General features: G+C 50.2%; 2 protein-coding genes across 13 annotated transcripts; both read right to left on the reverse strand.

Annotated features, from left to right (window-relative positions):
- Positions 1–538: 538 nt before the first annotated feature.
- Positions 539–10,159, reverse strand: Eno2 (enolase 2, gamma neuronal). Of its 5 annotated transcripts, none has more exons than NM_013509.3 (12): positions 9,923–10,159; positions 8,724–8,823; positions 8,187–8,282; positions 8,026–8,084; positions 7,519–7,588; positions 7,017–7,150; positions 6,591–6,813; positions 4,213–4,410; positions 3,491–3,692; positions 3,139–3,247; positions 2,134–2,192; positions 539–1,848 (listed from the first exon to the last, which is right to left on the reverse strand). In NM_013509.3, exons 2-12 carry the CDS (start codon positions 8,806–8,808, stop codon positions 1,779–1,781), a joined length of 1,305 nt encoding a protein of 434 aa, NP_038537.1. In that variant the 5' UTR covers positions 8,809–8,823; positions 9,923–10,159; the 3' UTR covers positions 539–1,778. The 5 variants fall into 5 exon arrangements, with proteins under 5 accessions (NP_038537.1, NP_001342149.1, NP_001289571.1 ...); NM_001355220.1 differs by having other exon boundaries at positions 9,735–10,159; XM_006505504.3 differs by having other exon boundaries at positions 847–1,848; positions 8,724–9,206; positions 9,923–10,062.
- Positions 10,160–10,354: 195 nt separating this feature from the next.
- On the reverse strand, positions 10,355–20,924 carry Lrrc23 (leucine rich repeat containing 23). Of its 8 annotated transcripts, none has more exons than XM_011241240.3 (8): positions 20,812–20,924; positions 19,498–19,632; positions 19,303–19,412; positions 18,578–18,831; positions 16,556–16,686; positions 14,832–14,968; positions 11,058–11,361; positions 10,355–10,649 (listed from the first exon to the last, which is right to left on the reverse strand). In XM_011241240.3, the coding sequence occupies exons 2-7, from the start codon at positions 19,612–19,614 to the stop codon at positions 11,088–11,090; spliced, it is 1,023 nt and encodes a 340-aa protein (XP_011239542.1). In that variant the 5' UTR covers positions 19,615–19,632; positions 20,812–20,924; the 3' UTR covers positions 10,355–10,649; positions 11,058–11,087. The 8 variants fall into 8 exon arrangements, with proteins under 8 accessions (XP_011239542.1, XP_006505726.1, XP_006505721.1 ...); XM_006505663.4 differs by lacking the exon at positions 20,812–20,924 and adding an exon at positions 20,009–20,273; XM_006505658.4 differs by lacking the exon at positions 20,812–20,924 and adding an exon at positions 20,004–20,273.
- Between the last annotated feature and the right edge of the window lie 5,132 nt (positions 20,925–26,056).

Below are 26,056 nucleotides of genomic sequence, written 5' to 3' on the forward strand. Positions count from 1 at the left end.
GCAGAACTTGGGCTCCCCCTAATGGCCACAGCTATTCATGGGCAGATGCTGCCTGCAAGCGTGAGCCCTAGTACCCTAAGGATAGTAATGTTAGGGGGATTGTCCCCCAAGGCGGGCTGGGTGCTTCAACCTCACAGCCTCACTGGAGCTGAAAGGTTAGAGGGCCTCTGTCTACACACTGATATCCTCTCAGTCTGGCTAACGGGGAGGCTGGAGAGCACTTCAGGTGTGGCATCCATTTTACTGGAGAAGTCGGATTCCCAAGCTCCTGGTACCCGTAATATTTCTTCTCTCCCTTTTTTCTTTGGTTCTGTATTCCAAAGGAATTGGTGGCCATGATACTCTCATTTCAAAGCCATCCAGAATTCTGTTGAGGACCAGTACAGGGGCGCTTTAGTTATTGGTCTACTGCTTTGTTCCTACTTCGGTCCAAGACTTTAGGAACCAGAAACGCTTTGTTCCTCACCCCAGATACACTCAATCCCTGATGTTTGAGTAACTCCAGTACCACAGGTTAAGAATCCTTAGTTCAGCCAAGTGTGGTGGTACAAGCTTTTAATCCCAGCACTCGGGAGGCAGAAGCAGGCGGATCTCTGTAAACTTGGAGCCAGCCTGGTCTACAGAGTGAGTTCCAGGACAGCCAGGGCTACACGTAGAAACCCTGTCTTGGGAAACAAAAACCCCACGGATCCCACATCACCAGCAATGCTGCAAACTTGGTCATGAGTTCAGTGGCTTGCCGCTTTTTGAGCCCTCCCCTGATCTGCTACCTAGGATCGCCAATATCCAGTCGTTTCTCTTCGTCCTCTCACATGGAGCAGAGAGTAAGAGTCCTCAGACAAGGGGTGGTGCGCTGTGATTCAGACTTTAATGGTGGTGGTCATTTCAAAGCCACGGAGATGGTGGCAACTGTGGGACATGGCGCAGGGGAGTGAGGCAGCGCTCTGGTGCAGCCGGAGAAAGACGGAGGAGCCTAGGGCTGGGGAGAGGGTTAGAGGAGAAAAGCCTCCCCAGGTCCACAGCCCCATTCTGTAAAGTTCCGAGCTTCGGTTAGTGCACCGAATGAAGCAATTGCTAAGGCCCTTTTCTGTTCCCCTTCCCATGCTAGCAAAATCCCCATCCTGGGTCATCTTGGAATGAAGCCACATGGAATAGGGGTGCCTAGTCCTGTCAAGTTAGGTCACTTTCAGACTGGAGAGTTACAGGAGATGGCTGACTGACCAGCTGAGAAATAAATAAATAAATAAATAAATAAATAAATAAATAAATAAATAAGCAAACAAACAAACTGTGCTTGTGTATGTAAACACATACACTAAAGCCTCAACCAAGCATGACCACACATCCAGCACTCCCCAAACTCCAGTTCTATGCATAGTTCAAGGCTTATACACACCATGGTAAGCACTGAAACACTCATGCCCGTGACCCCACTTTAAACACCCCAACACACCAATCCTGAAGCTCCTGTCAGACACTGAGGATTCTTCTGTGGACCCCCTTCTAATCTTCATAATTTTTTTTTAAAGAGAAGAGAGAATAGAAGGGAAAGTGGGAAGACTGAATCCCCCCAAAAATGGGGCCCAGAGAGGAGGAAGAGCAGAGAGAGCAAGGGGGGTTGTGGAAGCCAAGAACAGCAGGAGCGGTGAGTCGAGGTGTTCTGGGTGACTTGGGGCTCAGGGTATCAGAGTGACTATGGCAGGTCAGGGCAGCAAGAAAGAGGCTCCAGGAGAATGAGATGTTCCCGCGTTCAGGCAAGCGGGGTTGGGGGAAGGGGATCACAGCACACTGGGATTTCGGAAATTATGTCCCGCGAAGCGAGCTTCGTCCCCCAGCTCTTCCTCAATTCTGACAGATGATCCGGAAGGGGGACAGTCAGGGGAGAAGACGGGATCAGCCTTTCTCCCTGAGTCCCTCAATGCTCCCCCTTTGAGGGCTGCCCCAAGGTGAACGGTCCCTGGCTTTCGTGGTCAGTTAGTGATCTGTCAATCGGACCATCCTTGAACCCACTTAGCAAAACTTTTCTTGGCATCAACTGCTATCCAGGTCCTGGATGCAGGAGGTGGAATGGTGGCCTAATGGGGCGTTTAGACCCCGGGTTTCGGGTTCTTGTTCTTCGGGGACCCTCCTCACCTCATGAGCTGGTTGTACTTCGCCAGACGTTCAGATCTGCATGGGGCGCCAGTCTTGATCTGAAACATTCCAGGAGATAGGCAGCTTAAGGATTTCCTTCGCCTGATAGGACACCCCTATGCCCCACCCCTGCCACACACACATACATACATTTTTTTTTGAGACACTTTTATGAAGGTTGTCCTCTAAAGGGACAGGTTAGCCTAGAACTCCTCATCCTCCTGCCTCTGCTTCCCGAGTGTGGAGACAAAAGGCATGTATCCCCAAGTCCAGGGCTTTTGGTTTGTTTTGAGACAGAGTTTTACTATGTAGCGAACTCCCTACATAGACTAAGCTGGTATTGAACTTACAGAGATCCTCCTGCCTCTGGCTCCTGGGTGCTGGGACTAAAGGCGTGCAATGTCATATCCTACTCCCCCCCCCCTTTTTTTTTAAATGGAACCCAGGGTCTTGCACGTACTAGGCAAGTACTCTATAAATGAGCTGAACCTCCAACTCTGAAACATCTGTATTTGTACTAATTAATTAATTAATTATAAAAATTAATGCTTTAAGTTGTGTCTGTGTACACGTCTGTGGATCTGCTCATGCCACGGTGTGCATGTGGAGGCCAGAGGACAACTGGTGGGAGTTGGTTCTCTCCTAACCCGTGGGTCCCACAAATCAGACTAAAGCTGAGAGTCAGGCTTAGGACTGGGCTGAGCCATCTCACCAGCCCAGAACTTCTACTCTTTTTACTATTTACTAAGACAGAGTCCCTCGGTGTAGCCCTGGGTTTCCTGCTATACTCACTATACAAACCAAACTGGCCTTAAACTCACAGAGATCCACCTGCCTCTGCCTCCTGAGTGCTGGTATTAAAGGCGTGTGCCACTATGCCTGGCCAGACTTCTACTCTCAAACTTCTCTGACTCTCAAATTTTCGGCAGGACAATAACTACCTGGGCCTAGAACCCACCAACCCCACAAAGACCTCTCCCAATCCCACAGACTGGCTCTACTCACCTGGCCTGTACACAGTCCGACGACAAGATCAGCAATGAACGTGTCCTCCGTTTCTCCAGAGCGATGGCTCACCATAACCCCCCAGCCATTCTCCTGGGCCAGCTTGCACCTGCAGGGTACGTACACCAGCACTGACCTGCCCCGAAGCACGGCTACTCCCTCCCAGCCCCGGGCTTCACCTATGTCAGGAAGCACCTGGAGGAAGGTGACTAAGGGAAGTACAGAGAGACTAGAAGTGAGAAGAGTGTGAAGGGTTCGCTAGGATTCCTGGGCAGAATCCAGCTAGGAGGGCGCTCCCAAGAGGAGTCCTGAAGAAACGAGGACCAGGTGGGCGGAGGCCAGGACCACTCACGCTTGGATGGCTTCTGTGACCGAGCCGATCTGATTGACCTTGAGCAGCAAACAGTTGCAGGCCTTCTCCTCCACTGCCCGCTCGATGCGCTTGGGGTTGGTCACCGTCAGGTCATCGCCCACTATCTGGATGCCGACGTTGGCTGTGAACTTGGACCAAGCTGCCCAGTCGTCCTGGTCAAATGGGTCTTCAATGGAGACCACTGCAGGGGGAGTGGAGAGGGGACTGGTTCTTCCTAGAGACGCCTGCTCTGATGGAGGCCAACTGCCTCTGTGGAGCGGGACGGAGGCCCTTGGTGGCTGTGGAGACTCTGTACCTCAGTGAGACTCGCCCCCCCCCCCAACCCCCCAAGGCGCCGCGCCAACTCCATTCAGTATCCACCTTCATCAATCAAAGACACTAAAGCCTGGCACTTTTCTGTCACATCCATTCATGGTTTTCCCATCCCTGGCTCCATCCAGAGCCCTCCCTAGGAACCAAGTAGCTCTCAGAGCCCAGGGTCTGAAACAGACGGAGGAGCCCCATCCTATGATGAGTCCTGGGACTACATGCGCAGTCACATGACACTCAAAGCGCCTCTCTGCAAGAGCCTACTGCTCCTTCTCCTTGCTTCTCAGCCTCCTCAGGACCTCACCTGGCCCCAGACTCTGCACCCCATAAAGTTCACCTTTGCCTAGCTCCGTCCTTTCCCTTCCCTATCTCCCACAACCCCTCGCTCTCACCAGGATAGTTCCGGACAAAGTCCTGGTAGAGTGCCCCCAGCTGGTCCCCAGTGATGTATCGGGAAGGATCAGCGGGAGACTTGAAATCCAAGTCGTATTTGCCATCGCGGTAAAACTCAGAGGCAGCCACATCCATACCGATCACCATCTTTTCCGTGTAGCCAGCCTTGTCGATGGCTTCCTTCACCAGCTCCAAGGCTATAGAAACAAATCCAGTGAAATTGTAAGTTGGAGAAATAGGTGTGAAGGAAGGAGGGCAAGAAAAGCAATTCAGGGTGGAAGGAGGGGACTGTTGGAAGGGAGGTGTGACTAGGGTCTGTGGAGAGAGGCTATCTAGGGAGACAGAAGAGTAGAATTGTGTTACTAGTTACTAATGTTGGTCCCCCTCCCCCATACTGCATCACACATCATACTGGTGCTGGGACTTGAACCTAAGGCCTCATTCATTTGAGGCAAGTTCTCTGCCACTGAGCCACATTCCTGTCCCCTTTTTTCTTTCTCATTTTGAGACAGTGTCTAAGTTGTTCAGGCTGGTCTCGAACTCACTCTGTAGCTAAAGCATGCCTTGAATTTTCAGTTCTCCTCCCTCAGCCTCTAAATGGTTGGGATGCTAGACCTGCACCACCAGGCCCCTGGCTAGTGTGTGTGTGTGTGTGTGTGTGTGTGTGTGTGTGTGTGTGTGTGTGTGTTTGTGTATCCCCATGCATCTATGTATATGCTCCATGTGCATGCTCGAACCCACAGATGCCAGAGAGTGTTAGATCCCCTGGAACCATATGGATGCTGTGAACCAAACCTGAGACCTCTCATGGCAACCCTTATCCCTTATGCTTCGGCCTCCCAAGTGTTGGGGATTCTAGCCAATAACTCTTCAGAATTCAAATGTCCTTAACTACTGAGCCCTAATAGCGACTTTCTCTAGTATCACCTCATGCTAGCATTGTACACATATTATTTAATTTAATCCCCACTGATAGAACTCAGATCATTCCTTCCCCTGCCACCCGCATTGTTTTGTTTTGAGACTGGTTCTTACAATGTAGCCCTAGCTTCTAGCTCCAAACTCTCTGTATAGACCAGGCTGGCCTTGAACTCAAAGATGTACCTGCCTCTATCTCAGACAGAGGCAGGTACATCTGGTATAGAGGCAGGGATATACACCTCCATGCCCTGCTCAAATGCTTGGCTCTTAAAAAGACCACTTCTGTGTCTTTATTATTATCATTATTCTTTTCTTTTTATTATTATTAATTATTTTTTAATTTATTTATTATTATATCTAAGTACACTGTAGCTGTCTTGAGATGCACCAGAAAAGGGCATCAGATCTCATTATGAATGGTTGTGAGCCACCATGTGATTGCTGGGATTTGAACTCAGGACCTTCAGAAGAGCAGTCGGTGCTCTTAACCACTAAGCCATCTCTCCAGCCCCCTAACAATAATAATAATAATAATAATAATTATTATTATTATTATTATTATTATTATTATTATTATTATTATTATCTTTTCTCTTTTTAGACGGGGTTTCAAGTAGCCCAGGCTCTAAGCTCATGGCAACCCTTATGCTTCAGACTCCCAAGTGTTGGAGATCCCAGCCAATAACTCTTCAGAATTCAAATAAATACAAGTAGTCTGATTCCAGAGTCTGCATGAATGTATATGAATACGTGTGCACTTACATGTATGTGCATAAATTTGGATGTGGTGTGGTGGCCTCAAACAGGCTGAGCAGGTGCTCTACCTCTGAGCCACACCCCTACCTAGTACTTTCACTTTTTATTTGTTTGTTTGTTTGTTTTCAATACAGCTTTCACTGTGTAGCCCTGGCTGTCCTGGAACTCACTCTGTAGACCAGGCTGGTCTTGAACTCAGAGATTCTTCTGCCTCTGCCTCCCACATGCTGGGATTAAAGGCATGCGCCACCACTGCCTGGCTAGTACCTTGGCTTTTAACCACTACCTTTATAGTTCTGGTTCTCCTGCAGCACAGGAAATATAGGAATCCTTGATACCCAAGGGGCTGGGAAGGGGATGGTACCAATATGGAATTACCTCCCTGGAGCATGGTGTACGTCATCTAATGAAGACCGTGGCATTAAAGGATGAAATGGGCTTTACCCAGACCACTTACCAATATTCTCAGCCGTCCAGTGAGGACCTATGCTAACTAACAGGTTTGGATGGGCAGGTAACAGACCGAGCTCCAAGGTCTATGAGTGAAATTGGAAGGCCTGGGAACCCACCCTAGGGAATGCTTGCTACCTCTTAAGATTTTCAGTGGCTCAAGGACCTCCCACCAGTACCCTGCAGGACCCGCCAGTGCCAGCTTTCCCATCGTGAGACTCAGAGCTGGAGGAAGGGCTCTGGGCCTCACCTTCGCTGTTCTCCAGGATATTGGGGGCAAAGCCGCCTTCATCCCCCACGTTAGTGGCATCCTTGCCATACTTGTCCTTGATGACCCCCTTGAGGGTGTGGTACACCTCTGCCCCAAGTCGCATGGCATCCCGAAAGCTCTCAGCACCCACTGGGAGGATCATGAACTCCTGCATGGCCAACTTGTTCCCAGCATGAGAGCCACCATTGATCACATTAAAGGCCTGGGGAGTCACAGAGTTACAGGAGAGTCAGAGCCTTTTCCTCCTGCCCCTGAGAATGCCAACCTGAGATGCGCAGGTGCCAGGCTCAGGTCTCAAGTTCCCATCCTTTCACCTTAGCTGCCTGTTCACCTTCCTCCCTCATCCCTCACCTGGTTGCATGCTCCCTCCTCCCCTGGGAGAGGCTGGGCAAGTACAGTGCTCACCGGCACAGGCAGGATGAGGTCGGAGTTCCCAGCTAGCTGAGCAATGTGGCGATAGAGGGGCAAGTCCCTCTCAGCTGCCCCAGCCTTACACACGGCCAGGGACACACCCAGGATGGCATTGGCCCCAAACTTGGCTGGGAGGCACAGAGGAAGGCACTGAGTAAAAATGTCCACCTCTCTTGTAGCCCCTGCCTCCACCTAGGAGACCTCCCACTCCCGCCCCCCAACAGCAATTCATTTTCTACTACTAATGTTGGGGGTTGGGGACAGAGGTGACAAGAAAGGGAAGGCCTCGCCTCTTCCTAAACATCCCTTAGACTACCTCATGCCAACTCCTGTCTTCAAGCTTTGAGAAGTTCTTCCTTCTGTCTAATGTCACCCCCTCCCACTGCCGTGCGGCTTTGGGTGAGGGAGGAGGGGAGTCTCTGACAGTCTAAGTGTCCCCAGCATGGCTCCTCAGTCCTCCTGCTTACCTATCCCTCCCCGCCCAGCCCCTGCTTACATTTATTCTCAGTCCCATCCAGTTCCAACATCAGGTTGTCCAGTTTCTCCTGCTCCACCACGGAGATACCCTGAGGGCAGAGCCAAGATGGGAGATGAACCCAAAGGCAGAGGGTCCCCTATTCACATAGCCTCATGTCTGAGCAGGGGACCACCAGATCCCTGCCCTGTCAGCTTTTGGAATCTTGAGTTCGTGCGGGGGAGTTGGGGGCAGTAAGCAGTATTTTTCCCACCCTTGCAGTGTAAAAACAATTCCTAAAGAGTGGGGGGTTGGGGTTGGGGATTTAACTCAGTGGTAGAGCACAAGGCCCTGGGTTTCGTCCTCAGCTCTGAAAAAAAAAAAAAGGAATGGGGGGTGGGGTTTGGGGGGATTGTGGGTTGTTGGTTTTTGCTTGCTTGTTTGTTTGTTTTGCCTCCCCTTGTCCATCCCTGGATCCAAGATTTCTCCTAGGATTCTGTCGTAGCAGCCACCACCCCCACCCCCCACCCCCAAAAGAGCGGGCCTCACTGAGCTGATGAGGGCTGGTGCAATCCTGCTGTTGATGTGGTCCACTGCCTTCAGGACACCTAGAGAAAGGAAAAGGGGGCTGGTCAAGCCAGGAGGAGGGGGTGGAGAGTGAGGAGGGACAGGGGACTGGGGCATGTTAGGAGAGGAGAGCAGTTCATCACCTTTGCCTAAGTAACGCTGTTTGTCCCCATCCCTTAGTTCCAGGGCCTCATAGATGCCGGTGGAGGCTCCACTGGGGACTGCAGCCCGGAAAAGACCTGGAAGAAGACATGCCGTGAGGAAGGAGGGAGGACCCTTTGGGGCCTAGGATTCTCTGAGCCTTCTAGTCTAAACTCTTGCCTGCCACATCCACAAGGTTCCCTGACACTACACACAGATACATGCACTCTCACAGACACCGTGCCATCTGCACGAGCCGGGCCACCTTGTCCGCCCAACTGAGGCCTCATAAGCACAAGTGGGAGGCCTCAGAAACAGGGCTATGCTAGGCAGAGCATGCGTGCTCCTGTGCTCACACTGGCAGGGCCTTTCTCACGCTGAACTAGAACATAGACTCACCGAGCCTGAATCCACGAGCCAAGGAAGATCAGACTCCACAATCCAGCCTTGGGAACCTGGCCTAGCACCCCACAGCCCCTGGATTTGACCCAGCATAGGGGGAAGTAGGAGCTAAGGACAGTCCATGCTCTGCCCATCACCTTTGGCAGTATAGAGATCCACCTCCACGGTGGGATTCCCACGGGAGTCCAAGATCTCTCGGGCCCAAATCTTCTCTATAGACATGATGGCTGGGATCTCCTTGGGTGGAAGTGGAGGAAGGAGAAAGATAAGAGGCTTAGAAGGGTGGAGCCTGAGGCCAGTGGGAGGGGCCAGAGGCTGGGAGGGCTGGCAAAGAGGTTACTGCAGTGGGTAGGGGGTGGGGAGGAGCGGGCTGCAATCAGGCACTGTAGAAGGGGTTCTCCCTTCCCCGTGGAGAGAGGAGAAGGTCAATGCAGTGAGGAAGGGGAGGTCACTGCAGTAGGGGCGGAGTACATCTCATGACAAGATGGGAGAACACCGCAGTGATGAGGGGAGGGGCAAGCAGCGATTTCTTCGCCCCTCAGCAGCTTCACCGACCAGTGGGGTTCCCCTAGACTTCCCCAGGCGGGATGGCTGCCAGACTGGCATTTTTTCCCTTGGATCTTGGAACAGAAAGAAGAGGGGTTGTCTGGGCAGGTGGATCCCCAACTTGACAGCCCATATACACAAGGTCTAGAAAACACTCCGGGGTCGTCACCTCTCTCCCAAACACGAGTTCCTCATTTCAAGAGGAGTCTGGGGACAGCGTCCTGGGACCAGGCCTCCAGTCCCTAGAGGCTACGGTGGGGAATGATGAGGTAGACCCATCGCTTTTCTACCCCCGGACAAATTCCCCACTCCTCCTATCCCTCCCCCAAACATCGGAGAAAATGAAATGTCAGAGAGAGGGGAAGAGAAGGAGGGACCAAAGGACGAGTCTAGAGCAAGTCTGAGGCAGTCAAGGAAGGGTGAGAGGGTATCTTCGCAAACGCAAAAGAAAAAAAGGACGTGCCAGGATAACAACCATCTCCTGTGGAGACATCGAACTTAGGAAACAAATCGGCAGGACCCTAGACGAATACCGGCGCGGGGAGAGGGGCAGGCGAGGGTGGAACCGTGCAGTTAGAGAAGCGGATGCAGAAAGCTGGTACCTAAACCAGGAGGAGGTGACAGCCAGAAAGCCGGGAGCTGTCCGGGAAGGCCAGAGATGGAGGGTGCCAGGGAAGGCAGGTGACAGTCAGGTATGCAGCGTCACCCGCCCGGGTCGCTAAGCCCAGGACAACGGGGAGTGGAGGCGGCAAGGAGCGAGTAAGGGGATGCGGCCCGATACGGGCCTCACCTCGAGGACTGCAGACTCAGTCGGTGGCGTTGGCGGCGGTGGCGGTGGCAGTGGCGGTGGTGACGGCGGCGGCGCAGAGAGAGCAGGAGTGGCGGTGGCTGCGGCTCCCAGCGCGGGCGGGGGGTGGGCAGGGGGCGGCGCCTATAGAGCCGGGAGGGCGCATGTGACCCGGGGGCCCCGATGAGTCAAGAGCTGCAGGCGGAGACGCATGTACGAGCGCGGGTGGTGGTGGGGAACGGAACGGGTGGGGGAAGGGCTGGGGCGATCCAGGACCAGGCTGGCAACCCCTTAAGCACACGGATGCTCATAACCCATGTCCAGCCAACTCGAGGGAAACAGGCGTCGCCTCATTCCAGTACTGCGGCAGGTACTAACCCAGACGGGTGGAAAAGCCCACCCACAGGGGTTCAGGAACTCGGTCACACACAAAAATATAAAAAAATGCCTTTTTATTTGAAACCTCAACTGGCCCATCACAGCTCACTTCCTCAGCGCCTCTCTATAGACAACACCTACTAGCATCCTAGTTTTACCCCCGACCTGTGCTTAGGAGTTCAGGCCCACAGAACAAGCCACACAGACAGATGACTGCCAAGGAGCCTTGGGATGTGATGGATTTCCAGTCTGGGACAAAAAGGAGCATCTCCCACTTCCTGTGACGGGGCTATGAATGTGGTGGTCCCCCACTGGAGTCTTATCAGTTCTTGGGGCCAGTGTCCATGGCTTCCTGGAAAGAGAGAAGAGAAATAAATCAATCGTGTGCCCCAGGCCTCTCAGTCTCTGCCTCACTCTGCCCTCCTTTCGCCTCCCCACCCTGGTGTCCTGTTATTTTTAGCTTCAGATTTTGAGTGCAGGATCTTTTCCCTGGCCCAGCTACATCCTCCACGCACCACCGGCCACCTCTTTCCCTCCTGAGCTCCTTCCCACCAGTCGTCTCTACCAGCTATACAGCGGTCTTCACCCCACCCCCACCCCCAATTAGTTCTTCTCTCTACTGTGGTCTCCTGCGTGTCTTATCACTTTCTGGGCCCCTCTCATCTTTCCTTCATATCTAAGCTATCTCCAGCCCCTAACTCTGGCCTCTCGTCCCGTGTGCCCAGCCTTTGACCTCCTGGGGCTGTCTTCCTGGCATCACCTTTACTGTCCCTGCAGGCTGGAAGAGCCACTAAACTGGTGGCAAGTACGGTTCCATGTCCTGGTCCGGATCGAGATCTTGATCCTGTTCCTCCTTCAGCCTCTGACGGATCTCCTCGGCCTCTGCCCGGTCATCATCCTCATAGAATTCTTTGTCCAGGCGCTCAAGGTGCGCCATCTGCACCAGGGCCTCCTGGCGGTAGTCGGTCTCATCCGCACATGGGTTGTCCAGCAGCACCAGGGCTCGAAGTTTGGGCAGGTCCCGCAGTTTGGCCAGCTCTGCCAGATCACTAATCATATTGCTCCTGTGGATGGGGTTGGGGAGGGGTTAACTCTCAGGAAAATGGGCTTTGATTGTCAGCTAGGAATTGGGCTGCCTTTGTAAGAGGAAGCAACTCTGGGCTCCCCGAAAGCAATGATGGTTGAGGACCGGTAGCAATGATGGTTGAAGAGGACTTGGCTGGATGCATTTCCCTAATCCCTATGCTTCACAGAATCCCTAAATGCCATGTGATGTGTCATCTTTGGGGCCTAGCAGTGGTGGCATATACCTTTAATCCCAGCACTTGGGAGGCAGAGGCAGGTGGATTGCTGAGTTCGAGGCCAGCCTGGGCTACAGAGTGAGTTCCAGGACAGCCAGGGCTACACAGAGAAACCCTGTCTCGAAAAACAAACCAAAACAAAAAAGTTGGAGCAGCAAAGCTAGGCCTCATCCCAGCTTGTATTCGGAGAAGAGGGGCAGATGTCCCTTGTGGGAGCAAACATTTTGTGTCAGGGGTTGGAAGGATCAGGTGAGCAGAGGAGGAGCCGGGGCCCAAGAGTGGGGTGCTATGGGGTGGGGGCGCTTCCTTGGGGAAGGAACGGAGAGCTAGGGATGGATTGGGCCTCCCAGCTTGAGTAAAAAGTCTTCTAATGTACTTCTTTCTAGAACTCTGCATTGGGATGGCCGTGTTCCTGCTTTCAAGCATTTATGAATCCACTCCTAAGCATCCCAGACTGATCTTCATAGATGCTCTGGGCCACTTTGAGCTCTGCTGGCATTTTGTTAGGCTCACTGATCAAGTACGTATTTCGCATGCACAAGGCCCTAGGTTTGATGGATAGAACCACAGAAAACAATTAAAGAATTGTCCATCAGAAACAGGAGCTTAGAGAAAACTCCCTCCGGTCCTGTGTGTGTGTGTGTGTGTGTGTGTGTGTGTGTGTGTGTGTGTGTGTGTGTGTGTGTGTGTGCACGTGTGCGTGCGCGCGAGAGTGTGTGTAGGAGGGGGTGACAGATGACAGAGTCTGACTCTGCAGCCCAGGTTGGCCTCAAACTCACAGAGATCCTCCTGCTTCAGCCTCCTGACTGCTGGAATTACAGGCATGAGCCACCACATCTGGTTCTTTCTGTGGCTGTTACTGTTTATTTGTTGTTGATGTTGACAGAGTCTCACTATGTATCCCTGGTTGATACAGACCTGCTCACTATATGGATCTGCCCCTCCCCGCCTCAAACTTGCAACAATCCTGCCTTTAACTCCCAAATCCTAGGATTATGGGCATGTGCTACCACACCCAGACTTGAAGTTTATTTCTTCCTTCCTTCCTTCTTTTTCTTTCTCTCTTTCTTTCTTTTCTTTTTCTCTTTCTTTTCTTTTCTTTTCTTTTCTTTTTTTTTTTTTTTTCTTGAGACAGGGTTTCTCTGTGTAGCCCTGGCTGTCCTGGAACTCATTCTGTAGACCAGGCTGGCCTCAAACTCAGAAATTCACCTGCCTCCCAAGTGCTGGGCTTAAAGGCGTGCACCACCACGCCCAGCCTTTTTATTATTATTATTATTAGATATTTTCTTTATTTACATTTCAAATGTTATCCCCTTTCCTAGTTTCCTCTCCAAAAATTCCATCCCCTCTCCTCTCCCCTTGCTCTCCAAAACACCCACTCCTGCTTCCTGGTGCTGGCATTCCCCTATACTGGGGCATAGAGCCTTCACAGGACCAAGGGCCTCTCCTCTACTACATATGCAGCTACAGCCATGAGTCCCACCGTGTGTTTTCTTTGATTGGTGGTTTAGTCCCAGGGAGCTCCGGGGGTACTGGTTAGTTCATATTGTTGTTCCTCCTGTGGGACTGCAAACTCCTTCAGCTCCTTGGGTACTTTCTCTAGCTCCTTCATTGGGGACCCTATGCTCTGTCCTCTTTCTTTCTTTTTCCAAGACAGGCTTCCACTATGTAGCCCTGACTGTCCTGATAATCACTCTGTAGACCATGCTGGCCTTGAACTCAGAGATCTGCCTCTGCCTCCTGCCTCTGCCTCCTCTGCCTCTCCTCTGTCTCCTCTGCCTCTCCTCTGTCTCCTCTGCCTCCTCTGCCTCTCCTCTGTCTCCTCTGCCCCTCTCTGCCTCTCTGCCCCTCTGCCCCTCTGCCTCTCTGCCTCTGCCTCTGCCTCTCTGCCCCTCTGCCTCTGCCTCTCTGCCTCTCTGCCTCTGCCTCTGCCTCTCTGCCCCTCTGCCTCTCTGCCCCTCTGCCTCTCTGCCCCTCTGCCTCTCTGCCTCTCTGCCTCTCTGCCTCTCTGCCTCTCTGCCTCTCTGCCTCTCTGCCTCTCTGCCTCTCTGCCTCTGCCTCTGCCTCTCTGCCTCTGCCTCTCTGCCTCTGCCTCCCTGCCTCTGCCTCTCTGCCTCTCTGCCTCTCTGCCTCCTTGCCTCTCTGCCTCTCTGCCTCTGCCTCTCTGCCTCTCTGCCTCTCTGCCCCTCTGCCTCTCTGCCTCTCTCTGCCTCTCTGCCCCTCTGCCTCTATGCCTCTCTGCCTCTGCCTCTGCCTCTCTGCCCCTTTGCCTCTCTGCCTCTGCCTCTCTGCCTCTGCCTCTGCCTCTGCCTCTCTGCCTCCTTGCCTCTCTGCCTCTCTGCCTCCTTGCCTCTCTGCCTCCTCTGTCTCTCCTCTGTCTCCTCTGTCTCCTCTGCCTCTCTGCCTGTCTGCCTCTCTGCCTCCTGAGTTCTGAGATTAAAGGTGTGTGCTGCCACCACCCTCTATCGGGCTACATCTTATGTTTAATATAGTAGGTAAAAGGCTGTCCTTTTCGGGTAGTGCAGAGTTCAGGAATAAAGAGACAAGGAATGGAAAGGGTAACTGGGGCCTAGGAGAGGGAGAAAGTCAGTTTACATTTACATAGGATACAGCCAGGAAAAGGGCACTGGAGTCAGACTGTGAATCACTTAAAAACAGCCATAGTGGCGGAGGCCTTTAACCTCAGCATCTAGGAGGCTGAGAGACTGAGGCCAGCCTGGAGAACACTAAGAAACCCTTATATTTAAAAATGAAAAAGAAGCTCGGCAGTGGTGGACAGTGGCGGTGCACGCCTTTAATTCCAGAACTCAGGAGGCAGAGGCAGGGGGATCTCTGATTTCAAAGCCAACCTGGTCTACAAAGTGAGTTCCAGGATAGCCAGGACTACACAGGGGGAAAATTTTTCAGAAAAAAAATAGAAAAGAAAGAGAAAAAAAAAGAAAACAGACTACTTCTGAGTCTTTTAGGTATCCCTAAAACACAGAATACACCCTACTAAATACAGTATAGTCTTATTCACTATAGATTGAATTAATACAAGAATTTGGAGCTCCCAGGAAGATCTTTGTGTTGGTCTTCGAGGCAAATGCAGAAAAAAGGACAGCAGAGGGCAGGATCAGAAGGACAAGTTGAGGACCCAGCTGCGCGTTACTGGGAGAGAACCACAGACTCAGAAGCTGCTCGTGGTGATGGACGGGTGTGAGGTGGGTCTTAGAGAGGATGCACATCCATACCTCAAGTTGAGGTACTGCAGCGACTTCATTTCCTGGGAGAAGCCATTCAAAGTTTCAATCTGGTTGTCTCGCAGATGCAGGGTGGTCAAGTTGCTCAGGTTCTCCAGGCCCTCTACCTTCTTCAGCAGGTTTTGAGCCTACATCCCGGCATATGGTAACATTGACCCAGGGTGGGGAGCAAAGAGAGGGAGTTGGAAAAGGATGAAGCCAAGAAGAAATCTGAGTAGCGTGGGCACGGAGAAGGGGGGTGGGGACAGATGGTGTGATGTAGAGAATGAAAAAGTGCAGATGTAGGTGTGGTGGCCCATCCCCCAAATCCTAGTATTCAGGACACAGAGGCAGGAAAAGTGTCATGGCATAGAAGCCAACCTGGGCTACCTCATAAACTCCAGGCCTGCTTGGAGTACAGTGTTAGACCCTAGCTCAAATATCTATCTCCCCACCACCACAAAAAAAAAAAAAAGGACAAAGACAAAGGGGCCATTAGGATTACTCAGTGAGAGTTTGCAGCCACACCAACAACCTGAGTTCATTCCCCTGTACACACATGGTGGAAAGAGAGCCAGCGCTCCAGTTCACCCTCATGCCATGCTGTGCAGGACCCACACACAAAGACAGATGTAATTGTAAAGTGATTTTAACTAAAAAAATAAAAAGAAGGGTTAGGGCGATGGCTCAGAAGTTAAGAGCACTGGCTGTTCTTCCTGAGGTCCTGAGTTCAATTCTCAGCAACCACATGGTGGCTCACAACCATCTGTAATGGGATCCAATGGCTTCTTCTGGCCTGCAGGCATACATGCAGGCAGAATGTGGTATACATAATAAATAATTTTTTTTTAAAGAGAAAGAAGCCCAAAGACTAGATTTCTCAGAACGATAACAACAACAACAGCAGCAGCAACAACAACAACAACAACTCTGTCAGTAAAAACTGGAAACCCATCAATGCTCTGGGCTAGGGAGGAAGTTTTGGTGGCAGAGCTCTTCTATAGCACCGCACTGACCAGCTATAATCTAGTATTTTTGTTTTATGCGTTTATGTCTGTGTGTGCACACACTGTGTGTGCATGCAGGTGTGCATCTGTGCACTTGGGAGGCAGAGGCAGTTGGATCTCTGAGTTTAAGGCCAGCCTGGTCTACAGAGAGAGTTCCAGGATAGCCAGAGCTACACAGAGAAACTCTGCCTTAACAAAACAAAACAAAACAAAACAAAACAAAACAAAACAAAACAAAACAAAACACACACACACACACACACACACACACACACGAGAGGATTATAACAGTAAATACCAGAATCCTAGCATTTGGGGAGGTGGAGGCAGTTCAGGTCAACCTGGGCTACATAAAACCCTGTCTCAATAAACAAATGAATATATAAGTGGCCTTCTTCGCCTGTTCTCTGTACCTGAAAAGCGCATCTTGCAACAACCTATATCAAAACATTTTCCGTGCATTGTTCACACAACATATACTGTAGTCCTGCTTTCCTCTCCCCTCCTTTCTTCCTTTCCCTCTGAGAGACAGAGTCTTCTCTGTAGCCCAGGCTAGCCTCTAACTCCTCCTTACCCAGCCTCCCAAGTGCTAGCATTATATGCATAAGCTTGGACTTATTGTTTTAATTTTATATTTGCACAGCATCAGGTACCATGAGAGGCCTTGTCACCACCATGGTTACCAGCTGTGCCCCCTTCCCTATGCCACCTGAGGGCCCTGTGAGCTACCAGGTAGAGATTCTTCAGCTTAGGAAGGTAGATTCCCTTTGTGGATTCCAGCTGGTTCCCTCGAAGCTCCAGGGTGTGCAGGCTCGACAGTCTCTCGGGGTCCAGACCAGTCACCTGGTGGATGCGGTTCCCTGTTGGAAAAGAGGGAATTGAGGACTCAAAGGCCCGTTGTGAAGATTCAGCAGGAGACATGGTGGCTCCCCTACATCTTCTCCCGCTCTGATGCGGGGTGGTAACACCTTTGGAGCTCTGAGGCAAGTGGACCTGGGTTTGCCCACCTATGCTCTGAGAATGAATTGGTAATGTCCAAGCAACACTCATGGCTGACGTCCTTCCCTCCTGCACATCTTTGGTCAGGTGGTATTTCCCCTCAGCAACCAGTTTGAAAGTGTCATCTGTGCCTAGGAACCTGAAGCAGCAGAGTCACAAAGCTATGGCCTTCCTGGGTTACTACTGAGTGAGTTCAAGTCCAGCTCCAAAAATTTATCAGACCCCTTCTCAAAATTAAAAGTAATTTTTGGGGCTGAAGAGACGGCTTTTAATGGCTCAGAGCACTGCCTGCCGTTCCAGAGGTTCTGAGTTCCATCCCTAGCAACTGTGTGGTGGCTCACAGCCCATCTGGGGTGGTTTGAATATGCCTGGCCCATGGTGTCTCCTCACAGCAATGCAACCTTAACTAACACAGAAGTTGGTACCAGGGACTGGGGTGATTGCTGTGATATGCCTGACCATGTTTTTGTTTGGAGAACTATGGACTTTGGGACTGTGGGGTATTACCTGAAAGAGACACCATGACCAAGGCAACTCTTATAAAGGACAACATTCAATTGGGGATGGATTACAGTTTCAGAGGTTCAGTTTGTTCATGTCTGAAACATGGCAGTCTGCAAGGCCGACATGGTGCTGGAGGAGCTGAGAGTTTTTGATCAGAAGGCAGCCAGGAAGAGATTCTGTGTCACACTGGCGGACTTAAGCAAAGTTCCACCTCTACAGTGACACACTTCCTCTAACAAGGGCACACCTCCTCTAATAAGGCTTCACTTCCTAACAGTGCCACTTCCCATGGGCCAAGCATATTCAAACCACCACACACCGTCTATAATAAAATCCAATGCTATCCTCTGGTGTGCAGGCATACACGCAGACAAAGCACTCATCCATAAAATGCATAAACCAGCTAACCTTTAAAAATCTTATAAAAATAAAAGACAGAGAGACAGAGACAGAGAGAGAATCTTCACCCAAGCCTTCTACAATCTTTCTCCAATCTATTTTTCTTTAGAATTTATCTCCTTTTTGAGTTATGTTTTCTGTTTTGTTTTTTAGACAGGGTCTCACTCTGCAGGCCAGGCTGACCCAGACTGGCTTTGAACTTCATCAACCCTGTTCTTCCCCCAGTGCATAGGGATGATGGTTGTGAGCCTCCACACCTGGCTTGTATTTGCTTACTATGCTCACAGTTATCTGCCTAGCATCCTAAACTAGAATGGACTCTCCATAAGAACAGAGATCTTTGGCTTTGCTCATTGTTGTGTTTCCAGCATGGAGAATTGTCATAAAGAATTTTATGAGGGGCTGCAGTGATGACTCAGTGGTGAAGAACCCTGGTGGCTTTTCTCAGAAGACCTGGGTTCAGTTCCCAGCACCCACATCAGGCAGATCGCAGGAAGCAGACATTGTCCTCTGGTCTTCTGCAGACACCTGCACATACCCACGTACATGTAGTTAAAAATAAATTTAAAAAAGAATACAATTAATTTTAATAAGTGTCTCTCTCTCTCACTCTCTCGCTCTGGTTCTCGCTCTCACTCTTTTTTTGGGGGGGGGGGCAGGACTAGGCCCTGTATAAGTATATAGACAAGTCTTTGCTGCTGAGTTGTATCGCCAGTCCAGCGTGTGTCTTAACAAATGAATGCCTGTATCCAGATGACTGCGTGGCTCAGCCTCCAAACATATACTGCCTGCTTCTGTCAGCTCCTCACTAGGAAGGGAAGGTCTGTGTATCTCTTCCTAAGGACCCACCTTTGAGATCCAGGCTTCCCAGACGGGGGTGAAAGATGCCTTCAGTGTCTATGATCTGGTTGTAGGAAAAGCTGGCGATCTGCAGGTAGGGAAGTTCATTCATCCTAGCACTCCGAAGCTGATTGCCATCGGCCTTGAGCCATAGGAGGTGAGTGAGACTGTTGAGCGGCGATATGTCTGTAATATGGTTCTCAGAAATATCCACATAGCGAAGATGGATATAGGAGCGCAGTAAGGAGATGTCTGTGAGGTCCCTAGGAGGTGGGAGGGGGGGGGGAGAGATCCACCGGAAAGGATAAGAACCCAGAGAGAAACGGCACAGGTGCTAGGACAGAGAGCAATGCAGAGAAGCCTTGTACTGGGATGACAGAGACGGAGGGGAAGAGGAGGCAAGTGGGGTTTTCTTCTTGTTTTTCAGTGCAGAGATCAAAACTAGTGCCTTGCACATGGCAGACGACCTTTCATACTACTAAGCTACATCTCGGAGCCAAACAGAGACTCCTCCACAGAAGCTTCAGTGTGTTGTTTTTGGTGCTGGGAATGAACCTGGAGCCTTGTGCATACTAGGCAAGTTCTCCACTGCTAAGCTACCCTCCCAGTCACCTAAGAGTCCCGGACGGACGTTCTGAAAAGCGAAGCCCACCATGTCTTCCCATGAGCTCTAGCCCAAACACTCAGGAATGAGAGAGGGAAGGCACGAGATGCTCCCGTCTCGCAGTCCTCACCTGTCCTTAGCCTCCAGCTTAATATAAGCGTGAGCCAGTCCACTGCCAATCTTGCAGAGTAATGAGAGCCCTTCCTTCATCATGGCCTCCGTGATGGGGGTGGGCAGCCACTGTAAGAGGTGGGGAATACAGGCATCCCTCTCCAGCTCCCCTCTAGTCCCGAGCCCCGGGAGCCCTCCTGAAGCAGGCTCTCACTTCCTCAGAGGCTTCTTCTGTCTCTTTCCTGTAGTCTTCCCATTCCTCTATCTCCTTGTCACTTTCCACTTCATCCTGTTCTGCATCAACGTCATCCACATCATCTTCATCCGACATCTTTCTCTGCCCTGCGCTCTGGAGTCAGATGAGACTCAGTCCTGGTCCTGAGAAAGAAGGTCTTAGCTCCCACCCCCCCAACCCTCCAGTCCCTCACCTCCAGCTACAGGTGCCCTATACAGTCTGTCTCCTCTGAACTCCCACTTGTGCATCTTTCCTCATGCTGGAGACCGTCTTTGGACTCCCAGTCTCTGCTCGGAGCCTCCTCCCACTCCACCCCTGCTCCCTTCAGGACACTTTCCCACACTCCCGGACTGTTCCTGCTGTCACTTGCCTCCAACAGTGTCCCAGCAGCCCAGCGTCCTCCTTCCTCAATTCCCTTTGATACAGTTCTACATGTCCTCCTAAAATCTCCCCTACCTACTCCTCCTCCCCTTCTTTACCCACACCTCACCTCCGGGTTGGGTTCCCTTCCACCCCAACCCCTCTTCTAATGCGGCCTCTTTGCTTAACACCACCATTTCCCTGACACGAAGTCTTCAACCCTCCAACCCAGTTCGCCTTCAGAAGTGGGCGCAGACCCTGACTCTGCTCCTCTAGAAGTAGTTAAGGAGAGGATCTTTGTGCTGAGACGCCAAGACTGTTTTTTTGGAAGACGCAACGGGGTAGCCGGAGTTATTTATTGTTGTTATGGCAACAGGGGCGGGACGCTTAGCTTTGCAGCCAGCTTCCGTTGAGAGTTTAGAGTACCTCAACCGCAAAGCAAAAACCCTAACGCCCCTCTTTCCACCCTCAGCGGGTAGCTCAGTAGTTGCCAGGTTACGAGGCCAAATTTCTAATCCCAGGAACCAGGAGAAGGCGAGAAAAGAGTGTCAAGGAGTTAATTGTCGGCGGACATAAAACAATGGTCCAATATTAACAGCAGCACTGAGAAGCGGGAGGGAGGCGGGGCTGGCCATTAAGTCCTTAAAGCAATTAGATGTCCGGATGCAAAGGAATTGGGCTTTAAGACTATACCTAAGAAGCAAAAAGGAGATGGATGAGGGGGGAAAGGCACGAAGAGAAGCAAGAAATACTAAGTTATGGGATTTGTTGCTGGCCGGGTTCCGCTCATTTACTTCGAAGGTGGCCTGGTGGTGCAAACCTTTAAGACCCAGCTTTGCGACCCCTGCGACCCCCTCTGGCAGGAAAGATAACTCAGAGATTAAGGGCCCTGGCTGTTCTTCTAAAAGACCCAGCTCTATTCCCAGCACTCACAAACCATCTGTAACTCCTGCTCTAGCGATCTGATGCCATCTTCTGACCTCTACACATAAAATAATAAAATTAATACATCTAAAAAATAAAAGGTCTGGCTTGGAGTCTTGGTAGATCTGCTGATTACTAGCAGTCCTCTAGAATTCTGTAGAATAAACGTAACGTTAAGAACTGGGAGGAGTCTGCTGAGTTACTCTGTGTCTTCGCTGTTGCTGTTTTCCTCTGAAGCAGCAGACTTTCTATGTAAGCCAGGCTGCCTCGAAGTCACTCCTTTCCCAGCCTCTTAAACACTGGGATTACAGGTGAGCGCAACCATGCCCAACTAACACTATCTTGTGGAGTCTAAGGAAAAGAGAATGCTTGATACAGGAACACATGGGACTAATTGTTACCTGCTTTATATAAAATGCAAATTGGAGGCTAGATGGCTCAGGGGTTGAGAGCACTCGTGCAATTGCAGAGTTTTCAGCACCCACAAAAGGTGGCTCCCAACCATCTAGGACTCCATCTCCAGGGGATCCAATGTCTCTGGCCTTCATGCACATACTCTCCCCACCCACACACACATACACACACAACCATACACTTGGGTAAACTAATCTTTTTAAAGATTGCAAAGTGGTCTGATGGAATATGTGTGGGCTGGAAGTCAGAAAGTGTTCCTTTGGATCAGTCGAGTTTGGGGAACGTAATCGACAAATCTGTTCTCTTGGTGTCAAGGAACGGGAGCTCTAGCAACAGCGGTAGCTTTAAAGCATAAATCCTGGGTTCCAAACAGCTCTGCTACTCAAAGCTGTGTGTTCTTCAGCCTATATCATCTATAAATATATTGCTGAATTATGCATGGTGGCACACGGCTGTGAACAGCAGCTGTCTGTAAGCTGAAGCAGGAGAATGGTCTGGGCTAGGCAGGGCTACTTCAAAATGAAACAGCGTTTATCTCAAAGAATTAGAGAGTTTTCCAAAAAAAACCAATGTAAGTGGTTTTGCACTTGGTTGACCCGGTAGTAAACAGATCCCTGCCCCTCCCCCACCCCTTTCCACCCCGTGTTCTCAGTACTGAGGTTATGGCGAGAAAATAAATTAAAAATGATATTTTGAGTCAAAATGTCACCATGTAGCCCAGGATGGCCTGGAATTCGCTGTGTAGCCCAAGCTGGCCTCAAATTCACAGCAACCTTGCCTCAGCCTTCCAAGTACTGGGATTAAGAGGCAAAAAGAATAAACATTAATGTGCTCTGAAAACTGGAAGTGCTTTGCAAATGGAAGTGTGTTAAGTGATACAGTCTTGTAATCCCAGCACTTTGTTGCTGAGGCAGGAGGATTGTTTTAAGTTCAAAGTCAGCCTTGACTACACAGCAAGTTCAAGCCTTGTCACGAGAACGAGAAAGGAGACACCATGCCTGTAGTCTTGTGGAGTGCCACAAGAGCTGTCAAAGTGGCAAACCCAGCTTTTGTGACCCCAGCCGGTGGTTGTAAATGGCAGCTCCTGTGAAAATAGATAGATAGATAGATAGATAGATAGATAGATAGATAGATAGATAGATAGATAGATAAAAACGGCAACTCCTCCTCAGCCTGCAGCCTCACAGGAGCTGTCCAGAGTGGTGCATCTCCTTTCCCGCCATAGCCTACAACCCTTGTGAAATACCAGTGCAGGAGCTGTCCTGGGTGGGAACCCCTCCTTTCCAGCTTCCCTAAGCAGCTTAGCACCTTATGCAGGAAAGGTGTGTGTGTGTGTGTGTGTGTGTGTGTGTGTGTGTGTGTGTGTGTGTGTGTGTATGTAAAAGCTACCAATTCCTGAGCAAGAAAACCCACCAAGGGGCTGGTGAGATGGCTCAGTGGGTAAGAGCACCTGACTGCTCTTCCGAAGGTCCGGAGTTCGAATCCCAGCAACCACATGGTGGCTCACAACCATATGTAATGAGATCTGACGCCCTCTTCTGGAGTGTCTGAAGACAGCTACAGTGTACTTACGTATAAATAAATAAATCTAAAAAGAAAGAAAAAAGAAAAAGAAAACCCACCAATCCCTGAAATTCACATAAACCCCACCAATCCCTAAGCATGCCATCCTACAAATTCCTGAACAGGGATACCCACCAATTCCCGAGCTCCCCAAGGTCAGGACTTGAAATTCCACCAATCCTCAATCTGGAAATCTCTGACCCGAGAAGCTCCGCCCCCTAAGAAACCCGATGTAAGCCCTGCCCTTTGTTCAGTTCTCTGCTGCCCAGGAGCAGAGGGCAGTCATCCTGGGATTCCTCCCTCCACTTCCTGGACCCTCCAGAAATTTCTTTTGTGAGATTTTCTGCCTGGTGCTCTCATTGGAAGAAGCCAAGAAGCAATGAAAAGCAGATGGGAGGAAGTGGGGCGGGGCTGAGTCTCCTGAGCTCGCCTGGGGAATCCCCTCCCCTAGGACCTGCAATGCCCTCTGCTGAGAAGGCTTCCTCTCAGAGCTGTGTGGTTCCTGGGATTCCAAGTCCCAGAATATTCTTCCATCTACACAGGAACACTCACAGGGCCATTCTGCCATCCTCACCAGTCTAAGCAATTACTTTAATCCCTTAGAAATTCAGGGACCACAGGTCAACCCCGGATCCATTGCTTCGACAGAGGAAGCAATTGCAGGCTCTCTCATGAAATCTCAACAATATGGCTGCCTAAATTAAGCCAGAACTGAATAATGACAACCTCGACTGATGTGCCAAGGTGGATGAGAAACATCTCACAGGTCCCAGCCCAAAATGAAGACCTGAGAGAGAACCAGCCTTCCCCAGGATGAGTCTCCTAAAAGGTTATCCAACACCGAGTGGTCCGTCCAAGAAAACACAGGTAAAAATCACACTAAGCAGACCCAGAAGCTAGCATTTACATGTTTATTTGCACACACACACACACACACACACACACACACACACACACACACGCTAATTAGAGAAAGAGGGCATAGGAGAGGTGGAAGAAGAAATAGAAATCATGTAATTATATTTTAATTAAATAAGAAAATTAATTTACAAGAGAATTTAAGAGCTAGCCAGTATGGAGTTGGATTTTATTTTTGAAAGATATTTGAAGAAAGGAAGTGGCTGGATGCTGCATCCACTCCAGTAGTGACCCGTGTGACCAGCCGAAAAGCCTGGACACAATCCCGAGGCGAAAGGTTCACGGAAACATAGTCTTCTGGAACCATGGCATGCTGTAATAACAAATGCTCCAAATCTGTCCTTGCTTTAGTTGGTGAATGGATCTGTGTGCTTTCCCTTAATATTGCTTTATTATAAGTGCCTCGATTTGACATATAGCTAAGTTAGATTCTTCACCAGTCCTAGGCAGTCCTTGAGCTGACCCTGGGCTTTGAATTCAGTAAGAATTTGCCTATTCAGTGACATTCAGAATTGCCTCTAGTATTGTAAGAGAGATAGTGAAAGAAATCAGACATTACTATCTACAACACAGAGTTAGAAATCTCAGGGCACGCTACTCCCATATGCAGGAATTTGCCATTATCTAGGAAGAAGGAAGGTTGGGGTCTAAGGAGGAACCAGAGTAGACACTTAGAACCATAGATAGCTGAGTTACATCCATACACAGGAATTTACAATGGCCTAGGGGGGAGGTGGACTACACAATAGACTAGAATAGGAACTATGGCCAAGGCATGAAGCCCTTGCCCCTGACTTCTAAGATTAAGCTGACCTTAGGTGGGGCTGCTTTTGATTCCCAGTTGTTAACACTGAATTTTATCCCAGTTGCTTCCTGCCAGTCCTTTATAGGCATTCCTCTATTTTGTGTAAAAGTCACTTATAAGACTGGTGCTCGCTTTGAGAAAAACACATTCAGATCCACACTCCCTTGTGTCATGTCTGTTTGTCACCCCTTTTTCATCGCCAACTCCATTGCCCACCTGTCTAGAACCCTGAGTTCTCTCACGGATTGAGGGGGGCCTGACTGAGGCCAGTCCATGGCAGCTGGAGAGATGGCTTAGCAGTTAAGAGCACTGACTAGGGCTGAGAAATGGTTCACTGACTGCTCCTCCAGAGGTCCTGAGTTCAATTCTCAGCAACCACAAGGTGGCTCACAACCATCTGTAATGGGATCCAATGTCCTCTTCTGGTGTGTCTGAAGACAGCTGCAGTGTACTCACATACATGAACTAAATAAATCTTGGGAAAAAAAAGAAGAGCACTGGCTAGTCTTCTACAGCTATGATTCTCATCCTGTGACTCATAGCCCCACAGGGGTCGCATATCAGATATTCTGCATAGAAGGCATTTACATTATGATTCACAACAGTAGCAAAATTAGTTTAAAAAGTAGCAACAAAATAATTTTATGGTTGAGGGTCACCACAACATGAGGTATTGAAAGGCCACAGCGTGGTGGCGCACGCCTTTAATCCCAGCACTCGGGAGGCAGAGGCAGGCAGATTTCTGAGTTTGAGGCCAACCTGGCCTACAAAGTGAGTTCCAGGACAGCCAGGGCTATACAGAGAAATCCTGTCTTGAAAAAATCCAAAAGAAAGAGAGAGAGAGAGAGAGAGAGAGAGAGAGAGAGAGAGAGAAAGGCCACAGGGTTAGGAAGATTGAGAATCAATGTTCAGAGAACACAGCCTTGATTCCCAGCACCCACGTTCCAACTCACAACCACAGCTCCAGTTCCAATGTATTCAACGCTCTCCTCCTGCCTTCTTCAGTACCAGACACACATGAGGTACACATATAAACGTATGTGCAGGTAAATCATTCATGCACATGAAAAAAATCCAAAAAATGAAAGTTTGGTCTGGAAAGTCGGTTCCGTGGGTAAAGTGCTTGTGGGGTATAAATGAGGAGCTGAGTTCAGACCCCCAAGGCCCACATTAAAGCCCAAAAGTCCAGATGTGGAGTCCACCCGCAGTTCCAATACTATGGAGGTGGAGACAGGAGGGTCATGGCTAGCCAGTCCAATCAACTCATGAGTTCTAGGTTTAGTGAGAGACCCTGTCTGAAAAAATGAGGTAGAGAACAACAGAGACAGACACCTGAAATCAAGCTCTGGCCTCTCATGAGTATGTGTATGCACACACACACACACACACACACACACACACACACACACACACACACACACACAGACTCTAAACATGCCAGTTAAGAGTGGGAAAGAGGGGGCTGGTGAGATGGCTCAGTGGGTAAGAGCACCCGACTGCTCTTCCAAAGGTCCGGAGTTCAAATCCCAGCAACCACATGGTGGCTCACAACCA

This window comes from Mus musculus, chromosome 6 (genome assembly GCF_000001635.26).
Source record: "Mus musculus strain C57BL/6J chromosome 6, GRCm38.p6 C57BL/6J".
Classification (NCBI taxonomy): domain Eukaryota; kingdom Metazoa; phylum Chordata; class Mammalia; order Rodentia; family Muridae; genus Mus; species Mus musculus.

What these genes read in the sequence shown, in the direction of transcription:
- Eno2 (NM_013509.3), bottom strand. Translation starts at nt 8,808, where the DNA reads ATGTCTATAGAGAAGATTTGGGCCCGAGAGATCTTGGACTCCCGTGGG. An exon ending in GGATCTCTATACTGCCAAAG is followed by an intron (nt 8,283 to 8,723) that starts GTGATGGGCAGA and finishes GTCTTCTTCCAG; the next exon opens with GTCTTTTCCGGGCTGCAGTC. An exon ending in CTTTGTCCGGAACTATCCTG is followed by an intron (nt 3,693 to 4,212) that starts GTGAGAGCGAGG and finishes CTCCCCCTGCAG; the next exon opens with TGGTCTCCATTGAAGACCCA.
- Lrrc23 (XM_006505658.4), bottom strand. Translation starts at nt 20,075, where the DNA reads ATGGTGGTGTTAAGCAAAGAGGCCGCATTAGAAGAGGGGTTGGGGTGG. An exon ending in CAGAAGAAGCCTCTGAGGAA is followed by an intron (nt 19,413 to 19,497) that starts GTGAGAGCCTGC and finishes CACCTCTTACAG; the next exon opens with TGGCTGCCCACCCCCATCAC. An exon ending in CTGCAGTACCTCAACTTGAG is followed by an intron (nt 11,362 to 14,831) that starts GTATGGATGTGC and finishes CCCCATCCACAG; the next exon opens with GAGCAATATGATTAGTGATC.